This window comes from Ictalurus punctatus, chromosome 15 (genome assembly GCF_001660625.3).
Source record: "Ictalurus punctatus breed USDA103 chromosome 15, Coco_2.0, whole genome shotgun sequence".
NCBI lineage: Eukaryota > Metazoa > Chordata > Actinopteri > Siluriformes > Ictaluridae > Ictalurus > Ictalurus punctatus.
Genome location: NC_030430.2, coordinates 26916198 through 26931338, shown reverse-complemented (window position 1 = coordinate 26931338; position 15141 = coordinate 26916198). Strand labels below are relative to the sequence as shown.

The window sequence follows — 15141 nt, the reverse complement described above, 5'->3', positions numbered from 1 at the left end:
TGAGAGAAAGTCTTACCAAAGCTGTTCTTATGGACTTTTATTCAACTTGTCAAACTGTAGTTTTCGGTCCTAAAAAGTAGTTCCGGTTACTTTACATGTTACTGAAGTGTTTTGCCCTCTCCATACGCCATCAGAGACGCGCAACTCCAAATCGTTTTATAAATATGAGTTTCACCTTTATCTTATGGAATCCTGGATTGTGATTGGTCAGAAAATTGTTGATATGGTGAGGTTTTCTTAAAGTAAGGAGATGTGTACTAACATTAACATGTATGGAAGGAGTCTCCAGTGTCAGCGCTGTGTAACAGTCAGACGTAAAGCTGTAACTAAGTTTTCCCACATCTTCAGCACAGACGAGTTTACACTAACATGACAAGCTGCATAGTTTTTCTTATTGACTTCAAGAGAAAAAATAAAGATAGGCTCAGACTGTTTATAGCTGCTCTAACGTAAGTGACAACAGGAACTATCTCGTTTCACGAACATTAAATATAAACAGACAAAAGTCTATCGTGTCGTTTTGTAAATGCTGATGGCAAACTGCTGTGGTGTAAGAGGAATAAAGCACTTAGGGACATTCTGTTAGAAGAAATTAATCAACTTCAACCCTAAGTCCATTTCATCAATATTTTACTTTAACACACACACACACACACACACACACGCAGTGTATAATTCCTGTAAAGGATTCCTCCTGGGTGGGAAGAGAACCACACATGGTTCCACTGAACGTAAACAGAGTGTTGTGTGTTCTTGCAGCTAGCGTGAAGTTGGTTGTATCCTCGTACTCTCAACTCCTGCGTTTGATTTCCACACTGTTAAATTGAGTTAAAGCTTTCTGATTGGTTGCATCCCAGCATCCCTTTCTGCTTCATCACATCTGTGTGTTTGAGTAAATGAAAACTGACTTGTATTTGGAACATGGTTCCTCTTATTGAAAAAATACCAAGCTTTTATTCTGTTCCTGTGGTTTGTTCGCGCACTCTATATTTTACGGAATACAGTTGTGAGTTTTTACATCCCGTCTGATACACGAGTGTAAAGCCATACATCTAAAGATGGACATTGCAAACAATGTAGAAGCATGCAAAGAAGCTCCCGATTTTCCACTTTGAGAAATCCTTTGCGTCCGTGGTGTTATTGGCCAAGCACACGGTTGAGTACCAAGCAGATATGACCTGGTTAATGAGTTAAAAACCACAACTAATTAGTAATAAAAGCTTTCAGCTGTTTGCAATGAACAAATCAACAAAAGCAATTAAAATAGTTCGACACGATGAACGCTTCAAGTGGTTTCCCCAAAGTCAACTGAAAATGCAACTTATAATGATTTCTCCAGTCTCAATTACGCACCCCCTTCATGGTGAGCATCTTTAGTACTCAGTAGAGCTCCTTTTGCTGTTATGACCTGCTGCAAATGAAATGCAGAGCTTCTGCAGCGTTCCTGAGGAATCTTCTCCCGTTCCTCATGAGCAGTGGCCTCCAGTTCAGTAATATTCTTGGGTTTGCGTGCTGCAACCGCATTCTTCAAATCCCACCAGAGATTTTCTATGGGGCTCAAGTCAGGTGACTGTGATGGCCCTGTAGAATCTTCCAGGACTTCTTCTGTAACCAAGCCTTGGTGGAATTTGAGGTGTGCTTGTTATCATTGTCCTGTTGGAAGGTCCAGTGACGCCCAAGCTTCAGCTTCCTCACAGACAGCATGATGCTTTCTCCTAGGATTTCCTGATACTTCACTGAATCCATCTCACCTTCCACACGCTGCAGGTTTCTAGTGTCAGAGGAGGCAAAGCAGCCCCAGAGCATCACCAAGCCACCACCATGCTCGACTGTTGACAGGGTGTTCTTTGTTCATTCTTCTTCCTCCAGACATACCGCTGATCCATCCTGCTGAAAAGTTCCAGTTTAGTTTAATCGCTCCACAGAACAGAATCCCAAACCTTCTGTGGTTTATTTATATGCTTTTGAGTCGACTTTTCTTGTGCTTTTGGGTCAGTAGTGGTGAACGTCTTGGAGTTCTGGCATGGAAACCTTCTGCGTTTAGTACGCGCCTTGCTGTGCTCACTGCAAGGCGCGTACTAAACGCAGAAGGTTTCCATGCCAGAACTCCAAGACTTCCTTTTTTCTGCCCCGGCCAGGTATTTCATACAATTTCTACCCCCGGCCAGTTCAGGTATTTCATGTGTTCCAGCTCAAGCACGCCTGCTGCAGCTAATGAAACCCTTGATTAGTTTAGCAACAGGTGTGCTTGAGACAACACCTGTTCTGCATATTTGTGCTGTTGTGAGGAATTCTATTCAGGGGGGTGAATAATTTTGAAAGTGGAGAAGTCATTATAAGTTGCATTTTCAGTTGAATTTGGGGAAAACACTTGTTGTGTTGAACTTCAATTACTTTTGTTGGATTTGTTCATTGCAAACAGCTGAAAGTCTGTAAATTTTGACAGTAAACCTGATTTGCAATGGGGGTTGAATCATTCTGATTGCAACTGTACATCATCCCCCTGGTGGAGCAACCTTCTTAGTTAGACATGATGTTATTCAGAGACAGATCACAGTCAACACTAACCTACAGGCAATAGCACTATGTTTAACTCATTGTATTCTATTTATAGACCTCCAGACGTACCTGTGACACTCCTAGTCCTAAACAAGTTTTCTGACCAACTACCAAACCCCTTCATAATTATGGGAGATTTCAACGGTCACAACCCATTACGTGGAGGAAACTATACTAAGGTGAAGAGTAAGAAACTCAAAGATTTCATCAGTAACATGATCTGTCCCAGGACATCATCAAAGCCAAGTTGCCAAGTCGCGGGACCCATCCATGTTTCGATGACGACTGTAAAAAGGCCATTAAAGTTTGAAAAAAAGCAGAGAACCTTCAAGAAACATCCAACACTGGAGAATCTAATGAGATTAAAAATACGCCAAGCACAAGCACGCTGAGTCATTAATGATATGACGAGACAGGGCTGGAGAAGATCCGTATCTAGTCTAACAGCAAACACGCCACCCAAAAAAAATTTGGACATAATCCAAAAGATGAAAAACAAAGGGGATGTCATGATGAGAGTGCATGAAGGCAGATACAAATGCAGCACTTCTTTTATTGCAGACAGACACAGGGAACAGACTCAGGGAAACAAACACCAGGAGAAAAACCAGGGAACTTCAAATAGAGCACTAATCAATCAGGAAAATGAAAACACATGAGAATAGTTAAGGCACGAAATGGAGGGAGACAACAGAAGAAGTTGTTCTGCAGTGGCAGGCAGGGTGCCCTCTGGTGGCCAAAGATGGAATTGTCCCTGTGGGGCCATGACAGCGCTCCCCACCTAAGGAGCGGCTCCTGAAGCACCACCAGTCCGAGAGGTTCAAAGCAATGACCGCAGCGAGGCCTGGGCGGGGGGGGGCGACAGCAACTGCGAGGCCGGGGGGTTGACAACCACGGCGAGGCCAGGGGGGAGTGACAATGACGAAACAAGCAGGCGGAGCGACGTCCTCAGCCGAGCAAGGGAACAGTGCTGTGCCACAGCCGAGCGAGACAGCCGTGGCAGCTCTCAGATTCCCCGAGTTAAATTTGTGCTTGTCAGTGAGATGAAGGCGTTTGTGTTCAGCCTGATTAACGCGTGAGGTATGCTCATGACATGTTGACGGGCTGCAAGAAGCGCAACAGAAACGCTCAAGAAAGAAAGAACAGCGAGAGTCCTTTTCCATTTTCCTCTCGCTTCTCTAGGTTCTGGGCTAATGATTGCCGAGTCGGGCCTCTGAAGCTTAGCTGTGTGCTTGTGTTTGCTTCTTGGGATGAAATCGTCTGCCAGATGAATCGGTGGAAGGTTGATGGGAGAGAGAGAGAGAGCGCGAGAGAGAGACACAGAGAGACAGAGCGAGAGAGAGCGAGAGAGAGACACAGAGAGAGAGAGAGAGAGACAGAGAGAGAGAGAGAGCAAGAGAGAGACACAGAGAGAGAGAAAGAGCGCTGTGCATCACAGTTTGATGTGGCAGATGGTGGAGGAGTTTCAGCCCATCAGCGATTATGCAAGAAGTGTGAAAGTGAATTGCAGAGTGTCATAAGTGGCTTAAAATTCTTACACACACACACACACACACACACACACACACAGAGGCTGCTATCAGTGTTCAGTTTAGTTCAGTATCTGAAAGTAAGAACACGGTGCTCCACTCTGTTTGTATAGAGTTAAAGTCACTTAGTAAACTGTGTGCTTATGACAGAAGAGCGCACCAACACTAACACTCACATACTTAGTTTACATCATGCCTCTGTTCCTGTATTTCACCTCTAACACACACACACACACACACACACACACACACACACACGGTTTCATTTTAATTATTATCCTGCAGTGTCCTAATCTGATCTCTTACTGTGGACTGAGTTATTATAAATCCAAACCCTAAGTACACTCTTAGAAGTGTTTTTTCGCAGTATGTACAAACGGACTTGTAGAAGTATTTATTAGATATATGTCTAAGTACTTCACTTTATCAGAATTATCCATACCACTTTACAATTATCACGCACTAATACCTGAATTAATCTTTACTTAAATATGAACTAATGATGAGGTCAGGTGTTTCAGGTATTAATGCATGATGATTCATGTCCTGTTATTATAAAGCTTTCCCTAATTATTTATCAGAAAGTTCAAACGAGGGCACTATTCGAAGTATAGTATTTATTCGAGGTATGTTTAAACAAGCCATGTATAAGTACACTCATTAAAGTAATTATTAGAATATGTAAAGTAAACATTTACAAGTATTTTGTAGAAGTATTCATCTAAAGTATGTCCAAAAAAAGTACGTATTTAAAAATATACTTTTAGAAGTATTTATTAGACGGATATTTAAGTACCTTAAAGGTTTTGTGTAGAAATCTATAGCAGAGTGTTTTACTGAAAGGGTTGGAACTCGTTCTGATGATATGGGAAGCTTTGGTTGTAGGGTTCTAGTACACTTTTAGAAGTATTTAGTAGAAGTATGTACAGGTATGCTCTTGCACGTATTCATTAGAAATAATTATAAGAACCGGTAAAGGCTCCATGTAGAACCCTTCAACAACAGTGTTGTAAGAAAGGTTCTGAGGTAGGAGGCTCAGAACCCTTAATTACTCAATGAACCGTTGAAGAACTGAAGAACCGTTGAGTTTGTATTTAGAGAAGTTGCAGATTGTTTTAAATTTAATTTAATGAAAAATAGGATTTAATTATGAATGTTGTTGATATTGTAACGTTAAAGTGATAATATTACACTAAATCCTTCATCCTTTTGGAAATCTTGTGAAGAACTGTGGAACATTTAACCCTTTCCTGCATAAATTATAAATAATATATGCTTTTATTGCACAATAATTGCATGCAAAAAAACAAACAAAAAAACAACAACATTGGAGTTAACAGGAATTAAAGCATGAGTTAAAATATTACTGCTGAAAAATACTTACAACTTTATTTAAAAGGCACATTGGGTGAAATTTGTTAACGGTTAAATGGGTGGATTTGAATAAGAATTTAATTTTCCCCACCCATTCACACAAAGCTCCACCCCCCAAACTTATGGTGGTTCATCTAGAGTTAGCATGATCAAGGACTGTCATGACATCACTTAGATGTTCGACCGCTTGAAAGTGTATAAACATGTGATTCTCTGTATAATGAGTAAAGAGGATGTGATGGGGCGTTGGGGGCGTGGCTATAACTTTCCAAATGAAAACAAACGTTCTGGACTAGAAGACAAAAATTGTTTCCTTTTTTTCCCCAACTACATAATACACTTGTTCTTAGCTTAAACTATTTATTTATTAATTTATTAATCATTTTTGCATAAATTTCCATGTTATTTGTACTAGTAAGAACTTTTAACTATTGACTGTTAAGTCTAAAATGTTACACAATCATTTTATTTATTCATTTGATGCCAAAAATATTTGAAAAAAAAGCAGAGTTTGTGCTGAAGTATACGTGCAGCACAACGATTGTGTCACGCAGGTGTGAAATGAAAAATAAATAGATTTTAAAAAGGTAATATTTGTTTAGACAGAAGTGTGTGAGTTGTGACGCTTCTGATAAAATCGCCGTGTTGGATTGGGAAGAGGAACACTCGGTAAAAATGGAGCGATTTAAAAATAATTTCGTGTATAACACATCAGAAGTATGGAAGTGATTTAAATCGTATATATAAAAAAACCCAGTTGTATGTTAGTGACCTTTGAGCATGGAAGCCATGCATGAAAGGGTTAATGACGTTTGGACACAGGGGCAAGAAGGAGTGTCTGATTTGCATTGCGGCCGAGGCGGAGTCGTCTCCTGTTTCAAAGTGAAAGTTCCTTGTTTACACAGATACAATGCTCTGAACCTGAACGCTTCTGACAGATCAGCATGTTACGACATCAAGCAGCTTGTTTCAGCTGTTTCTGGGGAATGTCCTCTTCTCCAGCGTGAACCTAACTGCAGATTTGAATAACCAAAGTGAGGTTCAGAGCGAGCGTTAGACATGATGAAGTGGTGTGAGTAAATGATTGGTCCTGGGTCTGGTTTCATCACAGCAGACTTCCTCAGCATTGTACTTTGGACTTTTTTTTTTTTTTTTGCTCTCGTGATGGCTGATAAGATTTGGAGGAAGAGCTGCGAGTTCTTCAGTGGTAGAAGTTCTTTCTTTGGAAGACGACATGTGGAGAGTAAGAGTGAGTGAGTAAAAGTTTAACTGATCATGCACAGAAGATATGTTAATCACATACACGTGACTGCACACAGCTTTAATTTTAACTATAGAGGCTTCTGTATGTCCTGTAATTCATCTCAATGATGGATTTGATGTTGACTGTAATGTTTGTGGTTCCTAAAGCATAAACCAGGGGTCGTGACCCTACGTGGGGTCATTTACAAACCGGGACGTGAAGGAAACTCTCTTTCTCCTTGTTTGTGTGTTTTATTCTTTTATTTTACAAATGAATATAGATATTATACTGGTACAGTGAAGGAGTTTGTTATTGTTTTGTTATCTATGTGATATCTATTTTGGTCTTTTTGCTGTCCTGACACGCTGCACTAGCGTAGGAGGAGCAATAAAAAGGAGAAATTTCTCCATCCGTCTTGCTTCACTAGCTCAACAGCAGTCGAGGAACTGAATATGAAAATATGCTGAAATGTTTATTGATTGTAAAGAAGGAGGAGAACTAAACATATCAAAACTTGTAGACACAGAAAATGTATAATATCTATTCCCAATAAGTTTGTTGTTGTATAATGAGCCATAATTTCTTGTGGGTGTGGGTACTGGTGCAGAAAATAGTTCAATACTTCCAGATCTTTTTTTTCTCTTCATAGACTGTCTTCGAATGCAGAATAAAAATGAATGTATGTTTTTACCTTTTACAGTGTGGAGGGGGAAGTCCAGAGCAGTGAGCCATCCTCTTCCCTGGACCGTGGTAAAGGTTACGGCCCCCTGACCCACAGCTCGTCCGTCAGCCCGGACCATTTTGAAGGCTTAGGGTACGGCCAAAACGCCCAGGCCGGTCCGCAGCGTCCACGGAGGCCCAAACTCCAGCACTCGCAGTCCATCCTCCGCAAGCAAGCCGAGGAAGAGGCCATCAAACGCTCGCGCTCGCTCTCCGAGAGTTATGAGCTCTCTACAGATCTGCAGGACAAGCAGGTAAGGCTGAAAATAAAAATCATGTGTGTGCATCTACAGAGACCTCCTCTTCTTCCTTCTTCTTCTTCTTTTTAATCTGTTCTGTCGGTTCTTTCAGGTGGAGATGTTAGAGAGGAAGTACGGCGGGCGCTTCATCAGTCGACATGCTGCTCGCACCATTCAGACGGCATTCCGGCAGTACCAAATGAACAAGAACTTTGAGCGTCTCAGAAGTTCCATGTCTGAGAATCGGATGTCGAGGCGCATCGTTCTGTCCAACATGAGAATGCAGTTTTCTTTTGAGGGACCTGAAAAAGCCACAAACTCATTTTTCGATGGGAAACAGTTATCTCTGACGGAGGAAGGAACTCCGACGGAACCTGTAGCGAAGATCGAATGTGGAGATATGGTTCCCCTACAAGTGGCTGCACCCTCGGCTCCAAATGACCTCAGTGACACTATTACAGAGCTTGAGGACGCTTTCTCTCGGCAGGTCAAATCACTGGCTGAATCCATCGACGATGCTCTGAATTGTCGTAGTCTCCATGAAGAAGAGGACCAGGAACCGGAGCAGGTTCAGGACATGCAAGGTGAACTGTCCTATCAGGTAAAACCGACTAACGGCTCTGATCGACGCAAGTTGGATGAGATGATGGCGTCCTACAGCGGCGTGACGCTGTTCATCGATGAGGAGGATCTTTGTCCTCCTACTCAGCTCTCGCATACGGTGGATCCACCGTCCAGCACCGAGTCCGATCATCACGCCATCAACTCATCTCAGGAGTACTGGCCCATGGACACCAAAGATGAAAAAATAGACACGGATACCAGCTGCCGGAGCACGCCGTCCACAGATTGTCAGGAGCCACGGCTTCGCATTGACCGTCTCCCGCTCCTGACCATCGAACCTCCCAGTGACAGCTCGCTCGAAATGAGCGACCGCTCGGAGATCGACTCGGTCAAGAGGCAGAACGTTTATGAACGGACCACGGCTGGACCTCAGGCCAGTCCCAAACACATCACGCACAGTCTACCTCCTAGAGTGTCCTCTCTGTCCCGGGATGAGGATCCCATCAGGCACCGGCACCGGCAGCTGGAGAGCCATCTGGCCATCAACGGGAACCGACAGAGCAAATCAGAATCGGACTTTTCTGACGGGGACAACGACAGCATCAACAGCACTTCAAACTCCACCGACACGATCAACTGCAGCTCGGAGTCATCTCGGGACAGCATGAGGGAGCAGACGCTCAGCAAACAAACGTACCACAAAGAGACACGGAACAGCTGGGATTCTCCGGCTTTCAGCAACGACGTCATCCGCAAGCGGCACTACCGCATAGGCCTCAACCTCTTCAACAAGTACGTATTGTCCTCCTTACTGCTGGAGCAGGAAAAATGGAGTGAATTGGTCTACATAGGCTTCTGGAGTAGATTCGTTTAAGCGATTTGTTTATTTGATATTGAATTATCTTTTCCATCCAAATGCTTAAAGGAAAACTCCACCCTAAACATCCTGTAGAGTTAATATGTGAGCTTCGACAGCGTCCAAGAGTTTAAACGTCTTTCATGGACATAGACATGTTTCTCTACTTTAACTTCGATTAGTGTGTTCCTACATTACCCACAATGCGTTTCGTCGGTACTAGTGCAGTGGGATTTAGTCCGCTCTTTTGTCATTTCTGCCTAAAGTGTTGCAATGCAACGGCGCTTTAGTCTTTTATTCTGTCCAGCTCTCGTCGTCTGTACCGTACTCTGCTCAAACAGATCAACTTCTTCGACTGTGGATCAGGTGGTAGAGCGGGGTGTCCACTAATCGTAGGGTTGGCCGTTCGATTCCCGGGCCACATGACTCCACATGCCGAAGTGTCCTTGCGCAAGACACTGAACCCAGAGTTGCTCCCGATGGCAAGTTAGCGCATTTCATGGCAGCTCTGCTACCATTGGTGTGTGTGTGTGAGTGTGTGTGTGTGAGTGAGTGAGTGTGTGTGTGTGAATGAGACACAGTGTAAAGCTCTCTGGATAAAAGCGCTATATAAGTGCAGACCATTTATCTTCACAAAGCTTCACCTTTCATGCTAATACCGCTATCATCGCACTCGTCATCTCGTACAAGGCTAACTAGCTAGGCTGAGCTTCTGTTGTAACTCTGTGTCATATAGCTGCAGTGCATTCTGGGACGTTGAGTTCAGAATTTGCGCCAACGTCACACTGGAAGCAGATTCACTAAACACATCACAAATATTCCAATATAAACATATTTCAGGGTGGAGTTTAATTTTAACGCATCACAATGAAACATTCTGTTCTTGTAGGTTGTACACGAGGTTATAACGATGGTTTGTGATCCTTTTACGTAAAAGCCCAACATGCGACAGTCTTACTTCTGTTTTACTGTCATCGCCTTTAGGAAAAATACTGTAAGTGTAAATATACAGGAAGTATTCAGCGCACCAGTCCACCGCAAATGAGAATCAAAACAAACACATTCCAGTCTCGACAAGTTCCTGAGTGTATAAGCTCTCAAAAATGTCTCTGGATTCTTCAGAGCTTCATTGTGGAGTTTTTGGAGAAGCAAAGAGCGACTGGTTTCTGGAAACTGGTTCAGTGAAATGTTCGAGAAAACCAGACATCATTATATCACTCATGATGGCTAAAACGTGCAGACGTCAGGGTTCACCTTCCAGGGGTTCTGGAAAATGTTTTTTAAAGGTCTCTAGAGATAGGAACAGGAAGAAAATGCAGCAAAAGTTTATGATGTGTTATTTGTTTTATAGATATTTATTTTCATAGCAAGGACTCTGGGACTGAAAGATAAATAATCTTGAACGCTTTAGTGCGACACTTTTCAATCCGATGAAAAGAAACGTCACATTTATTGATCATTTGCATGATAGTACGTGAAGACACATGTACATTGAAATGCTTATGGAAAGGCTCGGGTAACAGAATATACAAATCTCACACAAGAGCTTAAACAAATGATCGAAATAAAAATACAATAAACGACACACAATATATAATATAAGTAAGAAAGAGAAAAATTGGTGTACACTAGACACAAGTATTGCACTGGAGGTATAAAGTGACTAACAATAACTCTAATCTACTGAATCCAAGTTCCCTTCTCAGTTTGTTTTAAAAAATCTGTTGAATCACTTTTACTAGCTCATGAAATACCGCAGTATTGACTAACCACATGTCTGGGAAATAAAAAGAAACACTTAGAGTAACGGCTCTGTGCGTTGGAGGACAATGTCGGAGAAATGAATACGTCCTGGCAATAAAATGGAAGTTGGATTGTTTTCTAGCCGGAGAGATTTTATTACATTCTTTGTGTGTGAATCAGACTGCATGGAGTTCATTAAAAAGGTCCAGTCTTCAGTGTAGGGGAACCAGTGAAGGTTCTGTATGTACCTTCATAATAAAGTACACCACAGTGCTGCTGAATTCTGGATTCTGATTGGTCAGAAGGTTAATTGTAATGTTCTCTATTACATTTCTATTAAAGTGGTGCTGCAACAAATCACAGGTTTAAATTAACGCTCACTCTGATACGTTAACATTTCTACAGGTTCTCCAGTGTAGAGCTGTGTAACGCTCAGAGGTGAAGCTGGAACTTTCAGTTCTCCCACATCTTCACAGAGGAGTTTACACTTCTTTACTGTTTCTCACCAACACACGCACTGTGATTATCTTATTAACTTGAAGAGAGGGAGTAAAGAGAGAATAGAGAGAGAGAATAGAGAGCGAGAATGAAGAGAGAGAGAATAGGGGTGGTGAGGGAACGAGTGTTTGTAGCTGCTACATAAGTGAGGACAGGAACTCACTCATTTCTCAGACATTAAATGTTATTTGTTGGGGTATAAGGGGAGTAAAACACTTGGGAACGTGCTTTTGATTATTTTTTATTTATGCCGATTTGAACTGCTTTTTTCCTAAAATATAAATGTTATACAAACACAACCTCAGAGTATTTCTTTTAAGGATGTTGGTTTTTGTGCACTCACACTTCTTCCTCTGATAAAACCACACCAGCGTGTATGTTTGTGGAGTGTTAATTCCTCCGTGTTCAGTTATACTCCTTTAATCAGATGCTCGCTATTTTCCCACAATGCAGTATGTTTTGTTTGTGAAGCCATTCCATCATTACTCGTCCATAATCCAAACGCATCTTTCTCCAAACTCGCACAGAGTCTGGTTTTGTAAGACCTGTAGGTTCCGTCATTATCGGTTTACTTCCAAGTGTGTCGTGAGTCAGAATGAAAAACTGGATGTTAAACCATCTGTAGAACATAAATGATCAGCGAGTCTTGGTGAATTGAATGGGAATGACGTGTACGTTCACTGCTGTGACATTTTTAAGGGAAATTTATTTATATAACACATTTAATGCACGAGGTCATATCAAATAAAATGTGAAAATATAAATACGATATAAATATAAATGAAAATATAAAGGTCATGGTAAGATGCATAGAAAATGGTCGAAGTGCAGTCTAAATCAGTATTAGTAAACATAACGTTATTAAGGAAAAATTAAAACATATAAATAAGATAAACGAATACAATATATATATATATATATATATATATATATATATATATATATATATATATATATATAAATGCAATGAAAGTGCAATGAGAGCTAAAATCATGAGGCTTAACTGTAAGCTTGTCAGAACAGTTTTTTTAAAAAAATGTTATTGTTAAGTGAAATGAGCAGGTTTCACTGTCGAGATTCAGATGTTGATGATCATCTTTCTCTTCCTGTTTCAGAAAGCCAGAGAAAGGCATTCAGTACCTGACTGAGAGAGGGTTCATTCCGGATACACCTGTGGGCGTGGCTCACTTCCTGCTTCAGAGGAAAGGGCTGAGCCGGCAGATGATTGGCGAGTTCCTGGGGAACCGGCAAAAACAATTCAACAGGGACGTCTTAGAGTGAGTGTTTGTTTTATATATTATTCTTTTAAAATACTTTTACTTTGTAGAGTGTTCACATTAATCAGGTGTATTAGGGTCTGAGGGTCAAATTCAGAGTCAGCAACTTAAGTCTAAAAATTACCTCAATATTTACGCAGGGAAAGTTTCTGGTATTCAGAGTCAGGTGTAGTTCACACCTCCAGAAGCATCCGAGACTGAGTTTTTCAATCGCGTGAAGACCGCCACCTTTAACACTTTCTCACGGTACACTGCCGTTCCGTCCTGCCAGAGAAATGGAAATAAGACATTTTCGAACGGTATAAACAAATGAATTATTTTATCTCTGCAAGTCTGTTATAAGATTAAGTCAGGACACTGTTGGGTTTCTGTGTGTAGAGAACCGTGACACTGTGAGCCCCCTGCTGGGCAAAAAATTCACACCTCTCCACAATAACACTGGTCCAGAGATACAACGCTCAAAACAACTAAAGCTTTTTGATAGAAAAACACTGCATACAACTGCCACAATACGATTACAACATTTACACCTAGTAGTCTAGCTAAAAAAATAAATACTCATGAAAAAATGCTAATTTATAAAGCCCTGGGTGTCTACTGTCACACGGGCTCGGGCACACCCAAAACAGGTGCAAAAGTCCATGAATAGAGTTAAACACTCACCTTTTAACCTGAAAATAAAAATCAACGATAGAAAATGTGCAGGATGTAAGAGATTTTATCCCACGAAAAAACGTGTCCACAGTCTGAAGGATAATCTGACCTAGCGCTCATCTGCTACTCTTACAGAGAAACTTTAACTCCATTAATCTTTTCATCCATAAAATATTCACTCCTCCAGATAAACCAGGCCTCTGATTAAGACGCGTCTCCTCTGAAGCTTTTCACGGATTTTAAATAGACAATATTATTAAGTAATGAATAGAGTAATATTTATGTATTTAATATTGTCCTCGATTGACATTCCATAGTGTGTGTGTGTGTGTGTAGTTACATCAAACAGTCAGACGGTGGCGCTGGACTTACCGCTGCTCCTCACTCGGGCCGATATCACGCTAGAAACATGCGATCAGACTCGAGAGTAGCTGAGACACGCCTCCGTTTTAGATAAACTCCGCCCCCGGGCGTGTAACGCTCACGTAACTTCCGAAAAGCGCTTACGTCCGTAGTTACATCTGAGGTCTGAATACTGAAGATTTCAGGATTAAATCCTGAAAGTGCGTAACTCATAATACAGCTCTTAATCTCTGTCCGTGGGGGAAGACTGTGTCCGATCGCTAATTAGGACAGTCTCTCTGTCAGCGTCGTGTCCTCGGAGTATTCCTGCATGCCTGTACACACTCCCGTCGTATTGAATCAAACAGCGTGTGGTTAATTAAGTACAAATCATTCTGGGAATGAATTCGTCTCCTCAGCTGGCGGCGGTTCACTCGGTTTCCACGCTGCTTAGATTTCACACACGCAGACGTCCGGTTTTATTTTTCTTCTTCTTCTTCGTGAGCATACATCTCCATTCTGCAAAACTTCAAAGCCTGGTTTTATTGAAGCGTTCAGCAGAGCAGTGTTGAGTGATTCAGGTTAGCGCCGAAGCACTGATCTGTGCTGATGGACCTCTAACTGATCGTATGCTGTTTGTTCAGCTGCGTGGTGGACGAGATGGACTTCTCAGGGATGGAGCTGGACGAAGCTCTCAGGAAATTCCAGGCGCACATCCGAGTTCAAGGGGAAGCGCAGAAGGTCGAACGCCTCATCGAGGCTTTCAGGTGAGAACTCTGAACACTCCATGGTGACCTGGTTAGCAGATAGACTGTAACTGTTTTCAGAAGTTCTGAAGTTTCTTTTTTTTTTCTTCCTCCCCCATCAGCCAGAGGTACTGCATCTGCAACCCAGGAGTGGTGCGCCAGTTCCGAAACCCAGACACTATCTTCATCCTGGCCTTCGCCATCATCCTCCTCAACACGGACATGTACAGCCCCAATGTGAAGCCTGAGCGCAAGATGAAACTGGAGGATTTTGTGAAGAACCTCAGAGGTGAGCAAGAGTATGAACGTTCTCCAGTTCTCCAGAACTGCTTTGCAGTAGAAGAGTTGTGGAAGAGATTGGATTAGATGGTGAGGAGATCATGTGGAATCTTCATCACTAGTGGAGAATGATAGGAAATTATTCATAAAGAAGGTAGAGCTTCAGGCGTGGACTTTCTCCTAAATTTCAGTTATTTCATTACTCTATTTCATTTGTTGAATTTTCTGGAATTACCAGGAGTGGATGATGGTGAAGACATCCCTCGGGACATGCTGATTGGCATTTACGAGCGTATTCATGAGAAGGAGCTGAAGACCAACGAAGACCACGTCTCTCAGGTTCAGAAGGTGGAGAAGCTCATCGTCGGGAAGAAGCCAGTAAGTTCTGATGGAGTTGCGTTCATACGGAGTATCATTTAGAAGGTTCTGCTTTTGTTGTCTGGTCAAATACCAGCGATGAACTTTCAGTTCCTGTCCATGAATCTGTGAAATGTTCATAAGAAACATTATCATTTATT

General features: G+C 41.9%; 1 protein-coding gene across 4 annotated transcripts in view; it reads left to right on the top strand.

Annotated features, from left to right (window-relative positions):
- Window positions 1-15141, top strand: part of LOC108276315 (IQ motif and SEC7 domain-containing protein 1) — a 57804-nt gene that overhangs the window by 25316 nt on the left and 17347 nt on the right. For 2 of the 4 annotated variants that reach the window (XM_017487897.3, XM_017487898.2), the window contains exons 2-7: window positions 7406-7679; window positions 7777-9020; window positions 12441-12602; window positions 14243-14365; window positions 14467-14633; window positions 14862-15001. In XM_017487897.3, coding sequence (XP_017343386.1) covers window positions 7406-7679; window positions 7777-9020; window positions 12441-12602; window positions 14243-14365; window positions 14467-14633; window positions 14862-15001 — 2110 coding nt within the window. Of the gene's footprint in view, window positions 1-6332; window positions 6716-7405; window positions 7680-7776; window positions 9021-12440; window positions 12603-14242; window positions 14366-14466; window positions 14634-14861; window positions 15002-15141 lie in introns of those variants that run through there. The other 2 variants (XM_017487899.3, XM_017487896.3) reach the window with 2 other exon arrangements.